This window comes from Atta cephalotes, assembly GCF_000143395.1.
Source record: "Atta cephalotes unplaced genomic scaffold scaffold00005, whole genome shotgun sequence".
Taxonomy (NCBI): domain Eukaryota; kingdom Metazoa; phylum Arthropoda; class Insecta; order Hymenoptera; family Formicidae; genus Atta; species Atta cephalotes.
The window spans coordinates 240,739-262,044 of NW_012130069.1; the positions used below are offsets into that span (position 1 = coordinate 240,739).

A 21,306-nucleotide genomic window follows, 5' to 3' on the forward strand; every position below is an offset into this window, starting at 1 on the left:
CTCTCTCTCTCTCTCTCTCTCTCTCTCTCACACACACACACACACACACACACACACACATATATATATATATATATATGTGTGTACTAGTGTGCTCAGCCCTGCCTTCGGCGGCTCTGAAAGCTCCATCCACCCGGCGCGAGTGCATCAGTCGCAAACATGATTTCACTATCGCGACCATAACATTATGATATCGTTAGGTCTCTTATTGCATCTCTTTCACGTTTTTCTCGTTTGAGATATTTTTGCCCGCGCACGATCTCCGCTCTCGTTTCATCTCGGAGAAAAAAGCTGACGCTGCGTGTGCCTGATCTATTACTCTCCACGATGTAGCCTGCCCTTATCATCCGGAGACTTTATGATGAAAAACGTCGTCTGAGATTCCGACACCGTAAACGCTCCGCAACTCTCAGGATAATTCTATTTTGATAAAAATAATAATATATTTTGACATTTTAAGTAATATGGATTGTATTGTTAATTTCATATCCGTAACAAGCTTATTTTTCATGTACATTTTAAAAAACAAAAGTCTTTTTAAATAAAATGTTTTAAATTGTCTTTTAATTTATCTTTTTGATCAAATTAATTTAATTCATAATCAAGAATACTAATCGTTTTAATTATACAGCCTGTTCTTATGACCAAATTCTTTATTTATTGCACCAGAATTATAATTATTTATAATTATAATTTATAATTAAATATGGACTTGTTTTAGGTACATGGCCATCGTGAATCCTTTGAAACCACGTATGGGGAAAAAGGCGACATTGTGCGTCGCAATCATAATTTGGATCATCGGGGCAATTTTATCTTTACCGATGTTACTTTTCTACACCACGTACACTCAGAACTTCATGAATGGCGAAGTCCGCGTCGTCTGCTACAGCGATTGGCCGAACACAGACGATAATGGACTCAGCTACGATGAATATTTGTAAGCGAAACGTTTTAATAATGAATACATATTTCTAAAATGTATTCCTTAATTATTTCTATATATTTGCATTCGTCTGATCTTTCACAAAAATTTATTTCCCTAATTTAATCGATTTGTTTCTATTATTATTATTATTATTATTATTATTATTATTATTATTATTATTATTGTGCAGATGTAAGTAAGGCTTCTTTATTTCGATTTTGATCGAATACTACAGTAACGTGTTTAAGATCGTCTGAATACCTCGCAAAGATCCACAATACGCGTTCGCGCGTATACATATAAGTTACTGTAGTTAAACACATTTTTACCATTCGCGTTTTTTATAGCGTACAGTTAAACGAGTCACGAAAGATAAAAGCGATCACTTTCCGAAGATCCATAAAAGTATCGTTACCTCATATACACATATATATCCACGCAATACTATTACACCAATTATTTTATAATTTATGATCGTTAAACGATTGCGCCTGCCGGTCATGACTAATTACAATTGGTTTGTCTCTTACGTACATGAACGTGTATCTTGCAGTGTGTGCCATGTTTATTGTACTGTTCTAATGAGTCTCTCATTTTACTATGAAGTGTTTCTAGGTTCCTGCGATAAGAGAGGCGATAAATCGAGTTAATAATACCTTCAATTCGGTGCATCGTAAATGTATCGCGTGTCTTCAAAATACTTACTCCTATCACGCGCGATTAAATCTTTCAAGCTTTGATCGGATTGTAATTACAGATGAAAATCTGAATTGTTCCACATTTGCGTTCGCTTCGTGCGATCGTCCATTAAGATAAGTCTGCGAAAACGTACTCGCTTCGGAGCGTGTGCTGTTTCCTAATTGAAAGATTCAGACAGTATACCCAGAGCTCGGTGCTATCGTGCATAGCACGACATGTAAAATCACTAAAATCACGCATAGGCGACGCCCGTAGTGCGATAATCAGGAGAATTCTAATCCTGATATAAATACAGTTTCGAACAGTTGTTCCTAAAATAACTTATGCTTAATCCAAGTTCACGCGATTCTATCCATCGTTCTATAATCTCTAGCCTAAGAATCTCTTCTATTCTGCGAGATTAGAAGATTCGCACGACACCAAGCTTTCCGTATTATTTCGCCCCTCGTCTCTTTACTTATTCGAAGCGTAATAAAAGTATAGTTTCAAAATATAGTTTCACATTTTTTCATCAATAGCTCGATATAAAAGTATTTATGAAATTAATTTTTCGAAATTTTTCTTTATACATATATCAATTATAAGCTTATAATTAGTCGCACGCTTGGAATAACAACAAAGCGATACACATCGACAAATAAAGAAACGGGAAAGAAAATTTATGTTACTACGTGTAAAATTCATTATAAGCCACACCTTACAAAGGTGTGGTTTACAATGCAATACGATAATGTTCTATAATTATCATAATTATTTCAAACGTGTTAAATTAATGAAGATTAATTGCAGTCGTAAATTCTGAAATTATCAGGAGACTATAATGACTAAATAATAAGAATAAATGAATAAACAAATATTGCATACATAAATAGGAATATAATATCCATTTTTTTACATTTATTCTTTCTACATATCAAGTTATTGGAAAAAAAGAAAAGTTAATCAACAAAAAAAGTAAAAAAATTTAAAAATGAAGAAAAAAATTAAAAATAAGGACTTTTTTTATTTCGAATTAGTCATCCAAATTTATATATTATTTTAAAAACAATTATAACCATTATGAATTAATATTAAACGATTATCGTCCATGAACTTATGTATCGTCCACAACTTACCTGCTCTCAATGTGCACAATTTTATTAAATGCGATTTCATATTTGAGTCAATCTACATGTAATCTTATATGATCTTATATGATATAAGATTAGCTTACTCGATATTCTTAAAATTTTTCGAATATATTTTCTTCTTCCGGGCGGTACATTTCCAAGCATAATGTAATCTAATCCTCGCATAATCCTTAAGCAAATTTGTATAAATATCAGTATTATTGTAGCGGAAACAAATTTATACAAATATCAGTATCATTGTAATAAATAACGCTATTCGATCGTTTCTCGAATATTCTGCTTTGCTACTGGATTTGCTCATTCATTACTGCCGATGATTAGCTTTCACGGACTTTCACGATTTAAATTCGCATAGAGTATTCTAAATTGGAACTACGCGAGTATAATCTGATGAATTTATGCATCAGTAGTTTTTATTCGTTCGAAATAAACACCGGTTTTCCAAGTGTAACGTGGAATCGGAAATTTCGATTGTTGTATAATAGCTTGCGACACCTCGTAATCTGATTACAGCGAACGCGATAATCCATTGATCAATTCATTATCGTTTGTTAATAATCCTAATGCTAAGTTCGTTTCATCATGATGTCCTCATCATGACGAGCTAAATGTTCCGTTAGAAAATTAACAGCCGTTAGCATCGCTTTCGGATTGTCATAATTAATGCATGTAGATAGGATTATATCCGCAAAAATTACGGTGTTGGCATTAGTGATAAAAACACGAACTTGATAATTTAGTCATCATGTCTTTCAGCCTTTCAATGCAAATTAAACTAATTGATTGCGTAATAAAGGATTAAAAGATTCTTTCTTTCTTAAAATGCCGTTCGCGCAATACTTTAATGAACTTTTAAAAACTTGTAAACTTACTTTAAAATTCCGTTTGCATTCTATCTTAAATTCCATCGAAAGTTTGTAACTATATATACGTTACGTGTAATTTATTTAACTGTTCCCTCTCCATAAATTTCACATTGCAAGTCGTTATATCCTGCTATTTAATGACAATTACGTGATTATCATTAGCCACGTATATACCTACATATAAATGATTACACATGAGTTTTCATGTTCGAAACGTGAGTTCAATTTAATTCTCCTGTCCAATTACGACTTGATAATGCCATCGATAACTTTGTCAACAAACAACATCAAACATTCACACATTGGTCGGTTCATTAAGTCTAATAATATGTGCACTTGCATAATATCAGCCATCGTGACTGGTGCCATCGTGCATCTACCGAATCGATCATGTATTATTTTCATTCGGCATTAAATTGGCACATTTAGCATGCACTTTGGAAGAAGTTACGCGCCACAATACTTCTGAACAAAAATGTGTCCGTGAAACCGCGGTATCACGTTATTTTCATTCTCCCTTTGAGCATAACGTGCCATTGCCTTTCGCACCATTCAATGTAAATTTACGTTGAAAGTGCTAAAATGCACGAATAACACCTGCGACTTCTGAAATACTAGTTTTAGTTAAATTTGATTGTCTAAACCACAAATTAGGTCAAACATACGCAATTGTGAAATATCCGCATGTGTGATGAATTTCATAATAATAAATTTATTAATAAATTAATCGCTTTCGATTATAATAATTCTAAAATCGATGTTTCAAAAACCTGTGCGTAGTTTATTTTCGAATTTCCATTTTTAATTTTCGATTTTAAGAATAATTAAATCTTAAATTCATTTCTGTTAAAGAAAAGTAAAATTAACTAGGAAGAAAAGTGAAATCAACTGGAAAAAATAAAATCTTTCTTATCTGTTTAAATCTTTTAAAACTATTAAAGCATGAAAGTACTTTAAGTTTTGATGTCAACTGAATAATGAAGCCTTGAGCACTTTTTATAGAACAGAAAGCTTTAGTTTCCTTAAAGAATCTTAGGAGAAAGTACGCGATTCCTGAAACACTTCATAGAATAGACGATGCTCGATATTACATCAAATAAATTTGTTCTTATGAGGTGATAGAAATTTAATTGACTTTCAGGTACAACGTTATTTTCATGATATTGACATACTTTTTACCAATCGGATCCATGACATTTACTTATGCCAGGGTTGGCCTGGAATTGTGGGGCTCGCAAAGCATCGGGGAGGCCACAGCCAGACAGCTCGAAAATATTCGGAGCAAACGAAGGGTATGTATAGAATGAATTAATATCCGCGCATAGTTTAGACGCTGAAATTGCTTTCTCGATCGAAAAGTGATTTAAAGTGGAAAGACGCGTATGCGATGTGAAAGTGCTTACGCGATTCTTCTAAGTTCTTCTCTCTCTCATCCCATTTTGTATTTTTTTTTCATCTCAACTGTATTTGATCAGAAAGGGAATAAAATCGTTGCTTTTAAATATTTCATGAACGAAGAAACGGATGTTAATAAATTTCATAAATTCATGTTGGAAATTGTTACACATTTCTTGTGTTCGTTTAAGTAATTAAAGTGCAATGTCGTGTCAGTACTTGTAACGTATTTACACGAAGTGATTCAACTGATTGTAAGTAATCTCGTGCACGTTCTTTATCTTACGCTCTCACTCGGTCAAAATCGAACTATTTCAATTAATTAAGTTTAGATGGAACTTTAGACAATTTCAATTTACGTTCTAGTCTTTTGTTCGTTGTGCCGAGAAAGAAATAAATATTGCCTCATTTCCCTTACAAGATGATAAATAAATCATAAATATTTCATATTCACAAAAGGAATTCTGTAATTATTACAACAGTATTGCATCTTACATCTAATTATCTCGTCAATTAATGCAATATCATTTCAATATCCATTGAATATCCATTGAAAATAGTGTTATGCGTTTATTGACACATCGCACAGCAAGAAACTACCGATAGCGATCGTATAATTCATTTCATAGTTATTCCTCTATATTTTCAAAATTTTAAATGAAAGATTACTTGTAATTGATTTTTGCGTGAATACTCTCCCTTAAATGTTGTCCGGGATCAGATAATATTTGTTAAGTTCAAGGCCACACATTGGAGATTATTTCTCTTATTTTCATTTTTTGTATCAAAAATTTTCACTTTTACGTAAAAATGAAAATAAGAGGAACAATCTCCAATAACTTTGATCTCGATAAATATTCAGGACATAATTCTGAACAACATCAAAAGGTTTTAACTATCGACTTTATGCGACCTTCAAACAATTATTCAAACAATTATTTACCAAAAGATAGTCCTTCATAACTCCTACTTTTATTGGATTTCATTTTCCAGAAAGTGCTTTTGGAGATTATAAGGAGATCCCAGAGTTCTTTTCGAATACCCTGTACAATATTTGTAATTACACAGTTATAAGAGCAACACTGGAACAGCTTTAAATTTTAGTTATTTAGAGTGGGCCAACTAATTACAATTAGACGATTAATGATACGATACGCTATTTATGATGCTATTTATATAGCATTTCATTCTTGTTGATTATCAAATATCTATACAACGGTGCTCATGTGAGTCGAACCGCATGCGACCAAGAATTATATTTATATTATATTTATATAAAGAGAATATCAGTGAAATACAATGTTAAGTACACGGATATTGAAAAAATAAAAATTTATTTTTCAAGAAAAATTTTATAACAATGAAAAAAGTTTAACTTTTTGACTCATATTTTTCTACATATTATATGAGAGATATCCAACAAATTATGGTATGGATTTTACGATCTAATTGTTTGTCAAATTTTTTTCAAAAAAATGGAAAAAAAATTTTTTTATTAATTTATTTTTACACTATTAAATTCAACATTTAAAATAACATAAAAGTACATATTTTCAAAATTTTTAATGAAAGATTATTGATTTTTGCGTGAATGCCATGCCTTAATGCAATTATTATTATAGAGTATTATAAATTATATTTGTTTTCGGAGAAGAGACATATAGCATCTGCGATCTGCGAATATTAGGAAGGTTGCGTGTTGATAATTATGGCAAAATGTAAACCTATACGAATGCAAATGTGAACAATGCTACATAATCGACTAATACATATACATCAAATTCAGAAATCCAGGGAATACGCATGTGAACGGCATTAAGATTCATATATAAAACGATAATATTCAGCAGCCTGATAATATTGCCTTTATCCAACCCTCGTAAACTTGGCTTATCGTTTTAGTAGCTGCGGGGAGCAGCTATCCAATGATTTTCTTCCTTTATGAATAATTCCTTTATGAACATCAGCGATTCTTCAATAATATCCATAGCAACGAGAATCGTGTTCTCGCAAAAAATCCGAAATACGTCTTTGTCTTTTCTTATCATAATAAATCATTATGGTAATTTTTACTGCCTGTATGATGAATGAATGCGCAGACTTTCACAGATCGCAAAGAAAGATTTTTATAACAAAGAAAGATTTAAAAGTACTCACTTACCACGCTGGTAAAAAAATTATACAATAGATGTACAGAATGTTCAGATAAGATACACAATTTTTTTGGATGTAGAATGAAAGTAGAAATTTCGCTCTAATAGTAAGGACAATAAAAATTAATTTCAAGCATCAAACATTTTTCGCAAACGTCTACAAGCGTTTTAAAAAGTTGTATCTCAATGTTACTAATAATTTTTTTCTGTTCCTTTCGTCCAATTTTTTTTACTGCGTCCGAAATGAAAAAAATGTGATTATAACACGACTTTCATTCGATGGTATGGAAGCTAAAAAATGCCTTCCCAATTAGTCTTAAACGCAATGTGCAATGACTATTTGCAAGCTTAACGAGGAAGCAAAGATCGCAAGTGTACGTGAGATATTCCGAGTTATTATCCTGCTACGAATATCTCAGAGAAGGCAGCTCAAATCTAAAGTCTGGCCATAATTCGTAATTAGACGAATCCCGGTCTGCATCTTCATGGACTTCTATTTCCGACACTTAGACTTTAACTCTCCCAACTTTCGGTCAATAAAGTTTGAGGGGAAAGTTCCATCTATTCTCTACAGTAACACACTGGTATGCTTAGTTGATTTTTGGTCGCAAAAAGAGAGAAAAAGGAAAAAAGGAAAGAGAAGCGGCCCTCGGGGGATGATCCCTTTGTTTCAGAGAAAAATATGTGTATTTTAACATGTTAGTGATACATGCCGGATATCGATTGCCGACAAAAGCGTTTATTGTCTATCGTTTGTGATCTGCGGTCCGAACGGAGTGAAAAATGACTAGGTATAAGTTTCTATTTTTCGGCCAACGCTGCTGCTTCTATTTTATTCTTGCAAATATTGCAGCTGCAATTTTTTAAATGGAATACGATAAATGTGAAATAGTGATAAATGTAATAAATATTTTTTCAATATTTAAATTTTGCATGGTAATATATATATATATATATATATATATATGCGATTTAACCGCACATAATTAATGTTGAGATACTATCTAATCGAGTAGAGTGATTGCGGAGAAGAGAATAAATGGAATGTAATTATCGGATATAAAAATGATCGTCCTAAATGGACGTAATGAATTCGCAACGAAGCGATCGATACGAGTGCAAGAAGAATAATTGCATATTTTCTCGAATATTTATATTGTAAAAGAGACTGAATTCTTAATTCATTTCTGCTAATTACGCACAGCTATGTATATAAATTACAAATGCGTAATATATATATTCTTAATGCATTTCCCGTTGAAATCTTCTTAATAGAAACGTGTACAATTTAAAAACATTTGATACTGATTCAGAATTATTAAATTATAATTATTGATCAATTATCAAACTGAAATTTATATAGTTATACTCTTTTATACTCTTCAAAGAAATGTTTGGTATTGGAAATTACGTTGGCATACTGATTTTTCTGAAATTTACGTCTATTGTAAAAATAATTGTAGTATTAATGTAGTAAACATAATTGTAGTAATTAATCATTGTAACAACCTTGCCTTTTAAATACTCAAAGAGTATTTAAAGTATAATAAAAATAATAAAATTACAAAATTCAATAAAAAAATAGTAAAGCCACGACTTAACTTATCGTTTGAATTTAATTGCTCAACTTTCTACCTTTAAAAAAATCCAATTTTTTATTAAAAATTACTTATTTTGAGTACTAAAGCATTAAATAACAGTGCTTTTTTAATTCAAAATAAATAATTAATCACTACTTTTCAATATTAAATTTCTTTAAGCACTGCTTTTAGTTTATGATTTAGATTCCGATATTCTAAGTCTTGCTTGCTCATAGTGTAGGAATAAAGTAATAACTTAATTCTATTTCATTGTTTTTAAAAACATTACTACAATATAAAATTTATATTTTCAAATATTATTATATAAAATAATCTCAAAATAAATAGGAAGCAAGAATTTCATGTTACAATGCATAATTTGATCAAAATATTAAATACTCGTACACACAATCATAAAACATTTCTCAATATTCTGTTTTAAACAATCTATAAAATTTCTTCCGTTTAATTAATAAAAGAAAGAGATAACGTGTCTACTTTTAATTAAAAGATCCGCGGAGGATTGTAACGGTATATTAGTAGAATCTAATTAAGCGGGCCTCCTCAGTATATTCGAGTGGAGATGCATTGAATTTCGATTAGGTGACGTCTGCTCCATCGCGTCGCATACGTATCGACGCATGTTCCGATCGCTAATGATACGCATACGCGCGTTACGAGTTCTCACGTCCATTACAAAACTTATCTGTGTACAAATACGAGTTTCAGTCTATAATAATTGGACAAATGATTCCGTATCTGTAGGCAGACTGTCGTAGCAGACTTTTACATAACATATAATGCATAATGCATAAAAAAATCAACCAGAATGTTTCCTTTCCTTCCATTTTACGGAAAAGAGGAATTTTAATTCGTTGATTTTTTATACACTATTTTATGCGCATTGTGCGTTATGCAAAAGTTTGTGCTGCGATTTTTATTGACATTATAGTTACTACGATGAAAATGTTATGGCTTCAATTGACGCACACAATTCCTACATCTATACATTCTGTGAAGAGATATTCTTAATATCTTTCCTTTTTGCATCTTCAGAAAATTTCTCGTTAGGTTTCATTAAAATTTATTCAAAAGTAGAGAGTGCTTTGCTCAGCGCTATTCGGTTTACAAATTACACAAACGTTCTCCACGTTAGATTTACATACGAATGGAGCAAAGCCAAAGCTGTCAAACGCAAACCTTCAATTCATTATACGGCTGTTATATTTTTCTCGCGTTTCTCAGTAATTATAGACGCGCTCTTCAAAATTTAAAAAGCTATTTATGATGCGAAATTTTAAATGTATGCAAAGTATGCGCGTGAAACATAAACCCGTAGAGATAAAGTACTTAAACTCCTCAGAATGTCGCTCTTGAACTTAAAGCGTAAATACATTTAGAATACATTTACGTATATACCTGCAACTCTTGAAATAACCTTTGTATTTTGTTTCACGTGTCTATACAAGTGATTAATTTAATTCTAATTGTTATATGAATTTTGTCTAAAAAATGCGCATTAAATGAAATGATGCTCAAAATAAAGTCTCATATTTTATATAAGACAAAATCGTTCAATAGTTACATTTCCATTAAATCAGTTGAAGATATTAAATTGAATATAAGAAGTTAATAATTACACTCGTGAAACCTGACGTCATTAAAATATCTATTACATGAATATTTCGCGATGTTGTATATATGATGAGATAATTGGAGCTTGTAGTACTATAAATGTATTGTTTTAAGTGATATAAAATCAAAACGATGAATATAGATAAGAATATAGATATAAAAAATTAAAATATAAAATTGCTTCATTTATTAAAAAAAAATAAAATTAGCAATTTGCTATTATTTTCTATTATATATGATATTACATATAAATGATTGGAATATACTATTTGATAATAGATGATTTTTTATTCGTTTTTTAATTATGTTCATATATTAAGGAAGAGAAATAATTTGCTAAAGTACCAAAAAATGAGCTATATATAGATCTAAAAATAATTTTGTTAAATTCTGTGTATCAGTACATATAATATTTATGTGTACTGATATATAATTAATATTTAATTAATAATTATTATTTAATCTTTAAATCTCATAATTAATATTTTATCTTGAAAACGCTGATTTTAAATTTTATTTTTAAAAAATATCTGGGAAGAAAAAATATATAAAGTAACGTATATTTTTCCACAATTTTTTTCTATTGTCTTCCCTATTTTTAAACAGTTTATTTTTATTTTTTCATTTATTTTACGTAAATATCTTGTTTTTCCTTTATTTTTCATTGTTCACGAGAGAAGAAGAACTGTAACGAAATTTAAATAAAAATTTTATATTCTCTCTTCCCTAAATTAAATATATCAGAAAATTTTTTGCTCATCATAATTTCATTCTATCTATTTTCTTTTTTCTTATTTTTAATAAGTTGAGCAATAAAATCTAATAAAAATTAAATTCTATGATAATCTACTTAAAATTTTATGATAAAAAATTAATTAAATAAAATATATATGTCTTCATGATGTCCGCGTTTGCTTTTCTTTCTGAAAATATTACCAATTTCTCTATAAAATATTCAATAGTGCTTATACAATTTTAAGATTAAATATTTGCAATAATTTCTTCTTTTCTGAAGTTATAATAGATATAATTTTTATTAAGATATTCACTTATTTATATTCTTTTTCATTCTTAATCTTCATATACTTTTATATTTTATACATATCTTATATACATAATTTCACCATCTATTATCTTAATAAAATAATATTATATTACTCACCGATACGATACGTACGCTCGCAGAGATAGAGCTGTGGTTACGACGGAATTACGTTGAACTATGAAGTAGAAATAAGTACATGTAAATTACAGTAATGACTAGAATAATATTTAATAGAATAAATATGACCCGCGCATATAATACGATTATAAACAACTCCTTTCGTAGTTAACAAGTTAAATAAGAGATAACAATTTACTTACCTTACAGTTATTCCGCCATTATCGGATGTCTCCCAGGTCCTCCTCTCAGTTGATTCGTCCGTACTTCTGTAATACGATATTTGTGAAAATGTGATTAATCTCGCATATTAGCAATCACAATAATAAAATAATCATACTTTGCGTAGCACTCGAACGCGATACACATTTTATTATACGAATTAGAGATCCTTTATATAAAAGTTTGGACATGTGACAAGCACACTGAAAAAAATTTAGTAATAACTATTAAATGTTTGTTTTATATAATAAACAATAATTTTAATTATCTAAATGTTTAGTAAGTATTACTAAACAATTACCGTATAATATTTAATATTTATAAAAAATTAAATTGTATTATATAATATTAATTAAATAATTTTTGGTTTTATTTTAGTTTATTTATATTCTTAACATTTATTTTATTAAACATTTGATAGTTATTATCAAACTTTCTTTCCAGTGCAGTTTTGGTTGGTCTGCATTTTTTAGTAACTCCTGAGAGAGGAATAGAAACAGAATAGAAAGAGAAAGAAATAGTGAACGTATGTTCTTTTTCGCTGATTTTGCTAAAACTAGAATCCTGCAAAATATTCGTGTCCAAACTCTTATTAGTCTTTAATACAGAATAGTAAGTATGCAAACGCTATCTTCCAACTTGAATCTCGCTAATTACCGCACCGTGTGAATGATAATATGACTACTACGGCGCAACAGCCTTGCGTATCAAAATAAATACATTCATCCAAACCCCATTCTCCACGGTAGCATTTAACATATTCTGAAAAGTAATTGTATTTAAGTATTCTGTTTTTTTTTTCACTTTAAATTAATTATTCATTTAAATTATTCGTACATGCTCAATATAATGCGATTTCTCATTATTTCAATAATTCGATCCAGCGAGTCTGTATATTACTTCGCGCTATCACAAATTGGTAAATTATATCTAAATATTTAAAATGCAATATAAGATTTAAACATCGGTAAACATTGTGATGATTGTCCGCAAATATCGCCAAACATAAATTATAATTCCTATTTTCTGTCTCGTTCTGAGTCTCATATTTCAAATAAACCACATGAAATATTTGCTTCGAGATAATCGTTTTGATACATTCATACGGTTTTAACTACGCATTAATAAGAGCTTACTGCAATAATCATAAAATAAGTGTCGTCTAATATTTTTCACGACTACATTTCGTACACTAAAAAAAAATGTTGTATCCACTGAGAAAAAAGATATAATAATGGTAACAAAAAAAGAGAATTATTTACAAATGACCGATTATCATTGGATTATTTTGTTAAAATAACAAAATAAAATATTTTTTTGTTAGATGAATAAAATTTTTTTATTTAACAATACAAATTTATTTGATTACTTACGTTTTGTAAATAATAATATGAGATTTGGTTACTATCACAAAATAAGTATTCTTTTAATAATTTCAACAAAATAATCCACTATGGTAGAACAAGGAGCGTTTCGCGGAGCTACCAGAGATGGCGTGTCTTTTCATAAGAGAAATTCAACGTCTACCTGTATAAAACCGAAACGATTAGAAACTAATTTAGTGGACGTCTCGGTTGTTGCACACTATAATCAATCAAATGGTAACTATTTTTTTCGAGTAATTAGTAATCTCAATTGCTCTAAAGCTGTGATCAGACTATGTATTGAAAATTGAGATTGAGATTAAGATTAAGATTAAAATTGACGTTCGATCAATGAGAACAGGCCGAAATTGAGATTGCAGATTGAAATATAGGGCTTCGTCTATTTTTCCAATCTTCAATCTCAATTTTAATCAATAAGCTTCCAGTATTTCAGTCACATGACTAATCTCACATGATTAACTTTACCGTATATTTGTATATGTACAAATACGTTAAAAAAGTTATAAAAAGTACATTAATAATTCAATTAATTAATGAAAATATGTGAAAAATGCCTCCGAAAATAGAAATGTGGATTAAAGAGAAAGAATATGCTTTGATGAATATGCCACGAAGCGTCCAATATTATGGGTATTGTTTGACTAAATCTTAACTGCTGTTGGATACAATTTATAGTGTGATTGAGCAATCTTCAATCTTAATCTTAGTCTCAATCTCAATCTCAATCTCTAATACATAGTCTGATCTCTAATACATAGTCACGACTTATAGAAATATTAATATATATTTCTGATAAGCTAAGAAAATTCAAAAACACTAAATATTAATAATTTCACTTTGTAGAAAGTGAGAGATATATATTATTCGTTTTGTTCCGGTAACAAAATGTTCTATTTCTAACTACAAAAAATCTATAAACATCATACAAAACAGTTTTGTACCATTAAATTATTAGTTCATTTAGTAAATTCAACAAATTAATATATATATATAAATATATATATATATAAATATATATATATATATATATATATATTGTTACTATATAAATACATATTACTAAGAGCAAATTTAAATTATTACACGCGAATTATTTAACTATTTTTTTTAATGAGAGACTCTAAATGATATATAATTCTACCTAAATAAATTGATAAAAATAAAAAAATTATTTGAATCAAGTTTTTGACATAAGTAATTGCTCTCTTCTCAAATCTTCAAATCATAAGTAATATTATACGATTAAAAACTATTATATACATATACACATATTATAAATTTTTCTTAAAAATTGATTTTTGAAATAAAATATTTAAGAAAAAAAACAAATTTTCTGAATTCTTCGATTAAATCGTGATTGCAAATACGAAGTAACAAACATCGAATTAACTATATATCAAGATCTATTTACTAAACAGTATCATATTTCAGAATTACTTTCCGCTAAGTTTATTCTCAATCGAAATACGATTATATAGAAATCTTAAGGTTTACCAAAAGCAAGAACAACAAGAATCCAATTTTGTGTCATACCTTTGAACGTACAATGATAAAAAAAACAGTGATGTTTTAATTAATTAGCAAAGCTTTAAACAATCTATTTTAACATGTCACTCAGCATAATTAAAATCGTTTCGAAGATACAAAGCATCTCATCAAAAAATTGTTAAAATTGCTCAGTCAATTTTAACTCGTGATATTACTGAGGTAGTTTAGTAGAATTAGCGTTTCAAGACCGAAAAATCATTTCGGCGCGCATTTAAAAGAAAAAAGGATTACATACGTAGTATATAAATTCACACACAATCATAAAAGCATTTAAAATCCAGCTAAATCGTTTAAGGCTTTAATTGCTGTAGTTTGTGTTATCACATATACGGCCCTATATATACATTATTATGGTATTTAATTAATTTGTCATTGAGAAAATAAAGAAGATGTAATATCTGAAATATTTTCAATGTGCCTTATATACTTGATATATATATATATATATATATATATATATATATATATATATATATACTTGACTCGATAATATAAACAATAAGTAATGCCTCTTTATTTATGGTAGTTATGTCATTGTAACAATTTATAAATCTCGCAGAAAGAAGATTTTTGAGATCGTGTCAAATGCGTTGGTGTATGAATGCGCGCTACTACAAACTCACGAGAACAATAGAGAAACTAACAGTGAAGCTGACGGCAAAGTCTGACATTTCAAGGAAGAAAGGAGATGTCGGATAATGTGACCAGTCGTCGGGACGCCAACACGCGCTGAAACGAACTTCTCTTGGCCTTAATTATACTTACCCAGCAGCAGCGACAGCAGAATCATTCTCTTTCCGAATAAAAAAATCGGCTAAGATGTTCACGTGGGCCGAATTGTATAAGATCAAATCTCTTCCCTGTTATTTCAGAACATTACTGACGAGAGAGAGCAATTCTCTTAATTGCTTTAACGGAAGAATCGGCACTGCTGATAGCGATGAAATATGCCACCCACTAATTCCCTTCCGGCATTCGGATTTTCCGAATGATCGATTTTTCTGATTCTTCCCTTAAAATAAAAGTAATTAAATATAGATTAATCATTTCTTAATTTCAACTCAATCATTTCTTAATTTTTATCTTTTTCAATTCAGTTTCATTTTAAGATGAGAGATTTTGAGCAATTTTATATTATATATATCGTAAATAAAATTCTTATGTTATATATAACGCAAAAAATTCTTTATTTTTTTAAATCCATTTATGTATTCATAAATGGATTAAAGAAATGTATACTTTTGCGGATTTAAAAAAGATAGATGGAAGAATGGAAAAAGGAAAAATAAGTTATACAAAGACAGAGCTACTCAAAATTCATTGCCACGAATAAAACGCTGTGCGATTATCGTGGATTTTTCGAGAAAGAAAGAAAAATGCAAATTCTTATCTGACTTTGTAGAGAACGTATAGAAGCAATAAAAATGTGCTTTGGATGTATCTCAAACACTTGCCAAGGGTCAGACATAAATATTCGAAGGAAATATCATGGTCCGCTGCACTAAAGCAATTTTTCGAAGTGCTTACACTGAAATCTCAAAATTATATTTTTGAATATGAATTGATGAACGGTATTCATTGTTGTAAATTACAATGGAATTAGCTGCCAGGTCCATACGTAATGCATAGTGCAAATCACGTACCCAGAGAGAATGTAAATCTACTTTTTAATTATCTAAAGAAGATAATAAAATACAACTCGTAATTATCTCAAGAAATCCAATTTAAGTTATTTCTCAAATAGCCGTTCTCTATAAGTTGTCCTCAACTGATTACGAGAACTATACCTGTGCGAAGTTGAGTAAATCATTAATTTCAACGGAAAGGAGAATTCCTCTTCGAACAGACAAAACTGTAATATAATGCGGAAGAGAAGGTAAGACAAAATTGAATCTCGCGATAATAACAAAAACGGCGGAGAAATCGATATATTACAAGCATTTCGTTATCGTGGCTTTAATCACCTGTAGAATTTTTTGTAGAAAATGCAAAAGAAGAATTCAAAGAAGTATTCATTATAATTTTCCAATCGAAACTGGCTTGTAGAAACTAGCATATAGAAACAATCGCTAGCTTTATTTATCATTATTTCGATACGTTTTACAGAATATTATTATAAATATAGGAAACCTCCCTTGATAATCACGAGAATCCTCATTCGCAGTGCGCATTGCGTGTACAAACCGAATCTAACAGGTGTTTTCATTAAAATCATCGGTAATTTGGCGGCATAAAATCATACGTTACATATTCGTATATAAATACATTTATATAATACATTTATAATATAAAATAATTATAATCATTTACACATATTAAAATGAGCAGAATATAATCTCCCAAATTTAATTAAATATGAAACATATAAGCTGATTATTCTCTTATTATATATATCATTCAAGTATAATTTAATTTAAAACAATAATCTCTAATTATTTAATGTGACTTTTATGGGAAAATCTTAATGTAAATACGTATAAAAAAGAATTTAAGTTTATTTATTTAAAATATACTTTTGTGATAGCTTCATTGTGAAATATAAATAATATAACTTTTTTCTCCAATAAAATTTTTATGGTACTGAAAATAGCTTCGTTGTTTTTATTTTTATTGGAAAAGTCTAACTTTATAGTGAATTAATCATGGAGAAACTGGTTCCTTTTATGTCTTGACTGATATGATTTTTCTTTATATTTCAGGTCGTAAAAATGATGATAGTCGTAGTAGTAATATTCGCAGTGTGCTGGCTTCCGTTTCATATGTACTTCATAGTGACGTCCTATCTGCCAGAGATTACAAATGAACCATACATCCAGGAGGTCTTTCTAGGCATATATTGGCTGGCGATGTCCAATAGCATGTACAATCCTATAATTTACTGTTGGATGAATACTAGGTAAGACTTTTGCTTCTCTACTTGAACGTGAAAACGACTGCTTCTTGCTTTGTTATTCGCAATGCTTTTCAAAACATATAACAATTTTAATATATTGTAACAGAAGTTCAATTTTCTTATAATGTCAGCATTGTAATATATTGGAAAGATTATTTCTTGAGAATCCTTGTGCAGCTCCAATTTCGTAAGATAAGCAAATACATAGATACAGTATCGACGAATCCTCTCGTCATTTGTTAACAGAGTTCGCGAAAGTTTCTCTCTTCAACATCTTGAATACCGCGCAGTGCTTCGCTTCATAAGTTTGCCCATCGCGATAAGCAAGGACTAACTTAAATTATTCTATGTTAATTAGTGGATCTACACAAATTAAACACAAGTCTTCGCTACAAAATATCGCTCTTAAAGTGCAGATCCTCGACATGAGTTTGAGTTTCTATTATAAATATCATTTTTATATCTTATATTTTGTTAAAATGTCACGTATAAATTTTATTAATTTTTAAATTGTATTTGTTAACTTTCTTAATCTATTTTAATAACTTTATCTTTGTTATTAAGATATATAAAATAGTCAAAGGCAGATGTATTTACGTATATGTAAAGTTACAAAGATTTGTAAAAATAGTTTGGTTTACTTAGTGTACAATAGTGTAGCTTTATCTTGTAAGGTTCTTAGTTAAGACCCGATTGCCGACGATTCATTTCATCGATAATCGTTACCTCATCGAGAGTGTTTGATGAACTGTCGAGAGTTAATCCAATATAGTACACAAAAGATAAGCTTATCCGACTTTAGAGATACCTCGAAGGAAGGATGGAGAAACGCTCAAAGTTATTATAGAAACAGGAAGTAATGTCGTTGCCATTAAAGCGTTTACATAAACGATCAATTTGAATGTTGAATATCCATGATAATGAAAATGTGATCGACCAAACCAAGATTCCGATATATGCAAAATAAACGATTTATGTCGTCATAGAACTTGCATCGCAGGGATATGTTTTCAAACACATGCCAGTTCAGTAAACGTCGACCGATCTACTATATGTTCATTGAGAAAAGCCATGCGAATCTTCGGAGAGCAATTGAAATAATTTCGCTTTGCTCGCAAATGAGAATGGAAATGTATCGAGAGTCGAACTGCGTGCGTACGTGCGTGCGTGCATGTTGGAATTCTCTCAAATCTCCTCTTATATATCACACGCAGCGTGCATGTTTTATTTCTTGTTAACATCGGCATTGCTGCTATTTATTGACACGTGAAAAAAAATAAATGTAACGTCAAAACCAATAAAATGGAAATATAATACATTGAACACCTCGCTGCGAAGCATCCGCAGGTCAAACGCACAATTTCAATTTTCCGCATGCTATCGACAGAATATGCTTCGGTATCATAAATATTCATTTACGTATGACACGCGAATATCATTGTGTTTCCACATCTGGACCACGATTATAATGATGGTGAATAATAACAACGGCGCAACAATAAGATCATAATGTAATAATTGAAATATAGCCTTTTCTCTATACTATTGCATATGAGATTTTTCATCCGAAACAATTAGATGATTTTGGTAACGTTCTTTTCTTAAAAGATCAATCTTTATCCGTGCGTATCATAAAAAGAATGTAATTTGTATATGAGAAAACTTTATGATCTATGATCACAATTATTCAAAGACTTATTTTCTGCGAGGAGTAAAAATATATATATATATATATATATATATATACAGAGTGATTTAGAATAAACATTTGTTCTTAAAGTATCATATTCCTGACTTAATTCTAAGACGATTTTTTTTGCAAAAACTTTGTCTGAAGTTTAATTTTCAAATTACAAGAAGAAATAGCATATCACGGGCCGTGTAGAAAAGACGGGCAGGAGCGGCGCTCACGATTAAGGACATTCTACAATGCGTTGCAAACAACTGTTATCAGTTGAAATGTTTATCACAACCAACGACAACCAATCAGAAGCATAAATAATACCATTAACACTTTTAATTGATTGTCGCGACAAACATTTCAATTGACAACACGTTTATAAAAATACGTTTCTTCTTATTTTTTCTCTCTACTATACTAATTTTGTCTTTCACACATTTTATCTCTTTGTCTTTCACATATTTTAAATATGCTAATTTTGTTAAATTATAAATTAGAATTAGATGAAATTAAAATGAATATTGAACCCTTTGAGTATCGAATTTTTTTTTAATTACATTGATAAAATTGTTAAAGAAATGTAGTAAAAGAGGGAAATTAGACAATAATTACGTGTGATAAGCACATAATTAAAATTATTATTGATATAGAAATCAAACAATTATGTTGAATTCCAAGAGCGTTTCTTACAATTCGATGTACAGAAAATTTAGACTTAATTATATGTCAAGGCGTTACAATAGGCGTTACAATACTTGTAGTACGCAATTATTGTCTAATTTTTCACTTTTACAAAAATTTCTCTAACAATTTTATCTGCGCTGTCGCGCTTATTTATTAGCGTAGCATTTATTACATACTTATGAAAAGTCTTATGAGAAACGTGATTGCGTTTCTTAGCAAAGAGTGAATATTTGAACAAAAACGTAAGCCAAATACACTTTAAAAGCTTATTATTATCTTAATTATAAAATTGTTATTATCTTGTAGATATTCAATGATTCCATTTTGTTCTAGTTTCTTGAAACAGTCGGAGGAATAAATTTGGATACACAGTAATAAGTGCTCGGCTTGTAATTCACTTTTTTTCACTCAAATATTAAATGTCTTTAAATACGTAGATATCAAATCACACGTTCTCACAATGAGATTCTTCTTTTATAAATTGTCACGTTTCAACATGTTGACACTTCAATTGCACTTACTTGATAAAACGAGGAATTTATTAACCGATTTATTAATTAATCACAAAGGACAATCACAAAGGATTGATTATTCGATAATTGAAAATCATCAAAGAAAGAAACACGTTTATATTAAGTCCATGTACAGCACAACGTGTTTATGTACGGCAAACAGCTGACTGACTTTCTTTGTTATGGGTGCAGTGAGTGCAGTTCACGACGCTGCTTGAACTGCACTTATTGTATAAAAGTATCTTGAAGTTTAATGAGTTTTAAGAATGAATCGTAATATATTCCATCGATCTCCAACATACTTTGTGCAGATTCCGCCGTGGCTTCGCTCAATTTTTCTTCTGGTGCCCGTGGGTGCGTGTGACGTCGGAGCCGTCTCTGTCGCGTTCGGAGGCCGTGACGTCCAGATACAGCTGCACCGGTAGCCCGGACATGCACACCAGAATATCGCGGAATGGTACGTGCACCTTCTCGGAGCACACTTGCACCACCGGCTCCACAACGCCTAGGAGCGAGTCAGAGTCTCATTTCGACGACACTGACCTAGCCCAAGGGAACGCGCGAACATCAGCTATAGATTTACGTCACTTGGTCCCCGACGTTCTCGCGGACGTCGATCATGACAACGTTGTCATGGCCAGGAATTGCACCTCGCTCTGATCATTGTTCTGATTCCGAGCAAAGCTTATATCTTGCTTCCAAGCACTCGAGTACATACTTGATTTAATGGAATCGAAGATACCGGCTCGTGATTTTTCCCTCGTTCGCAACGCATGTTAAATTATATATACATATATATATATATATATATATATATATATATATATATATAT

At 30.1% G+C, this 21,306-nt stretch overlaps 1 protein-coding gene across 1 annotated transcript in view; it reads left to right on the plus strand.

Moving 5' to 3' along the window:
• LOC105626216 (tachykinin-like peptides receptor 99D) overlaps nt 1-21,306 on the plus strand; it is a 53,836-nt gene that overhangs the window by 23,813 nt on the left and 8,717 nt on the right. The window contains exons 2-5 of the mRNA XM_012207522.1: nt 722-940; nt 4,765-4,915; nt 17,403-17,599; nt 20,785-20,930. Coding sequence (XP_012062912.1) covers nt 722-940; nt 4,765-4,915; nt 17,403-17,599; nt 20,785-20,930 — 713 coding nt within the window. The remainder of the gene's footprint in view (nt 1-721; nt 941-4,764; nt 4,916-17,402; nt 17,600-20,784; nt 20,931-21,306) is intronic.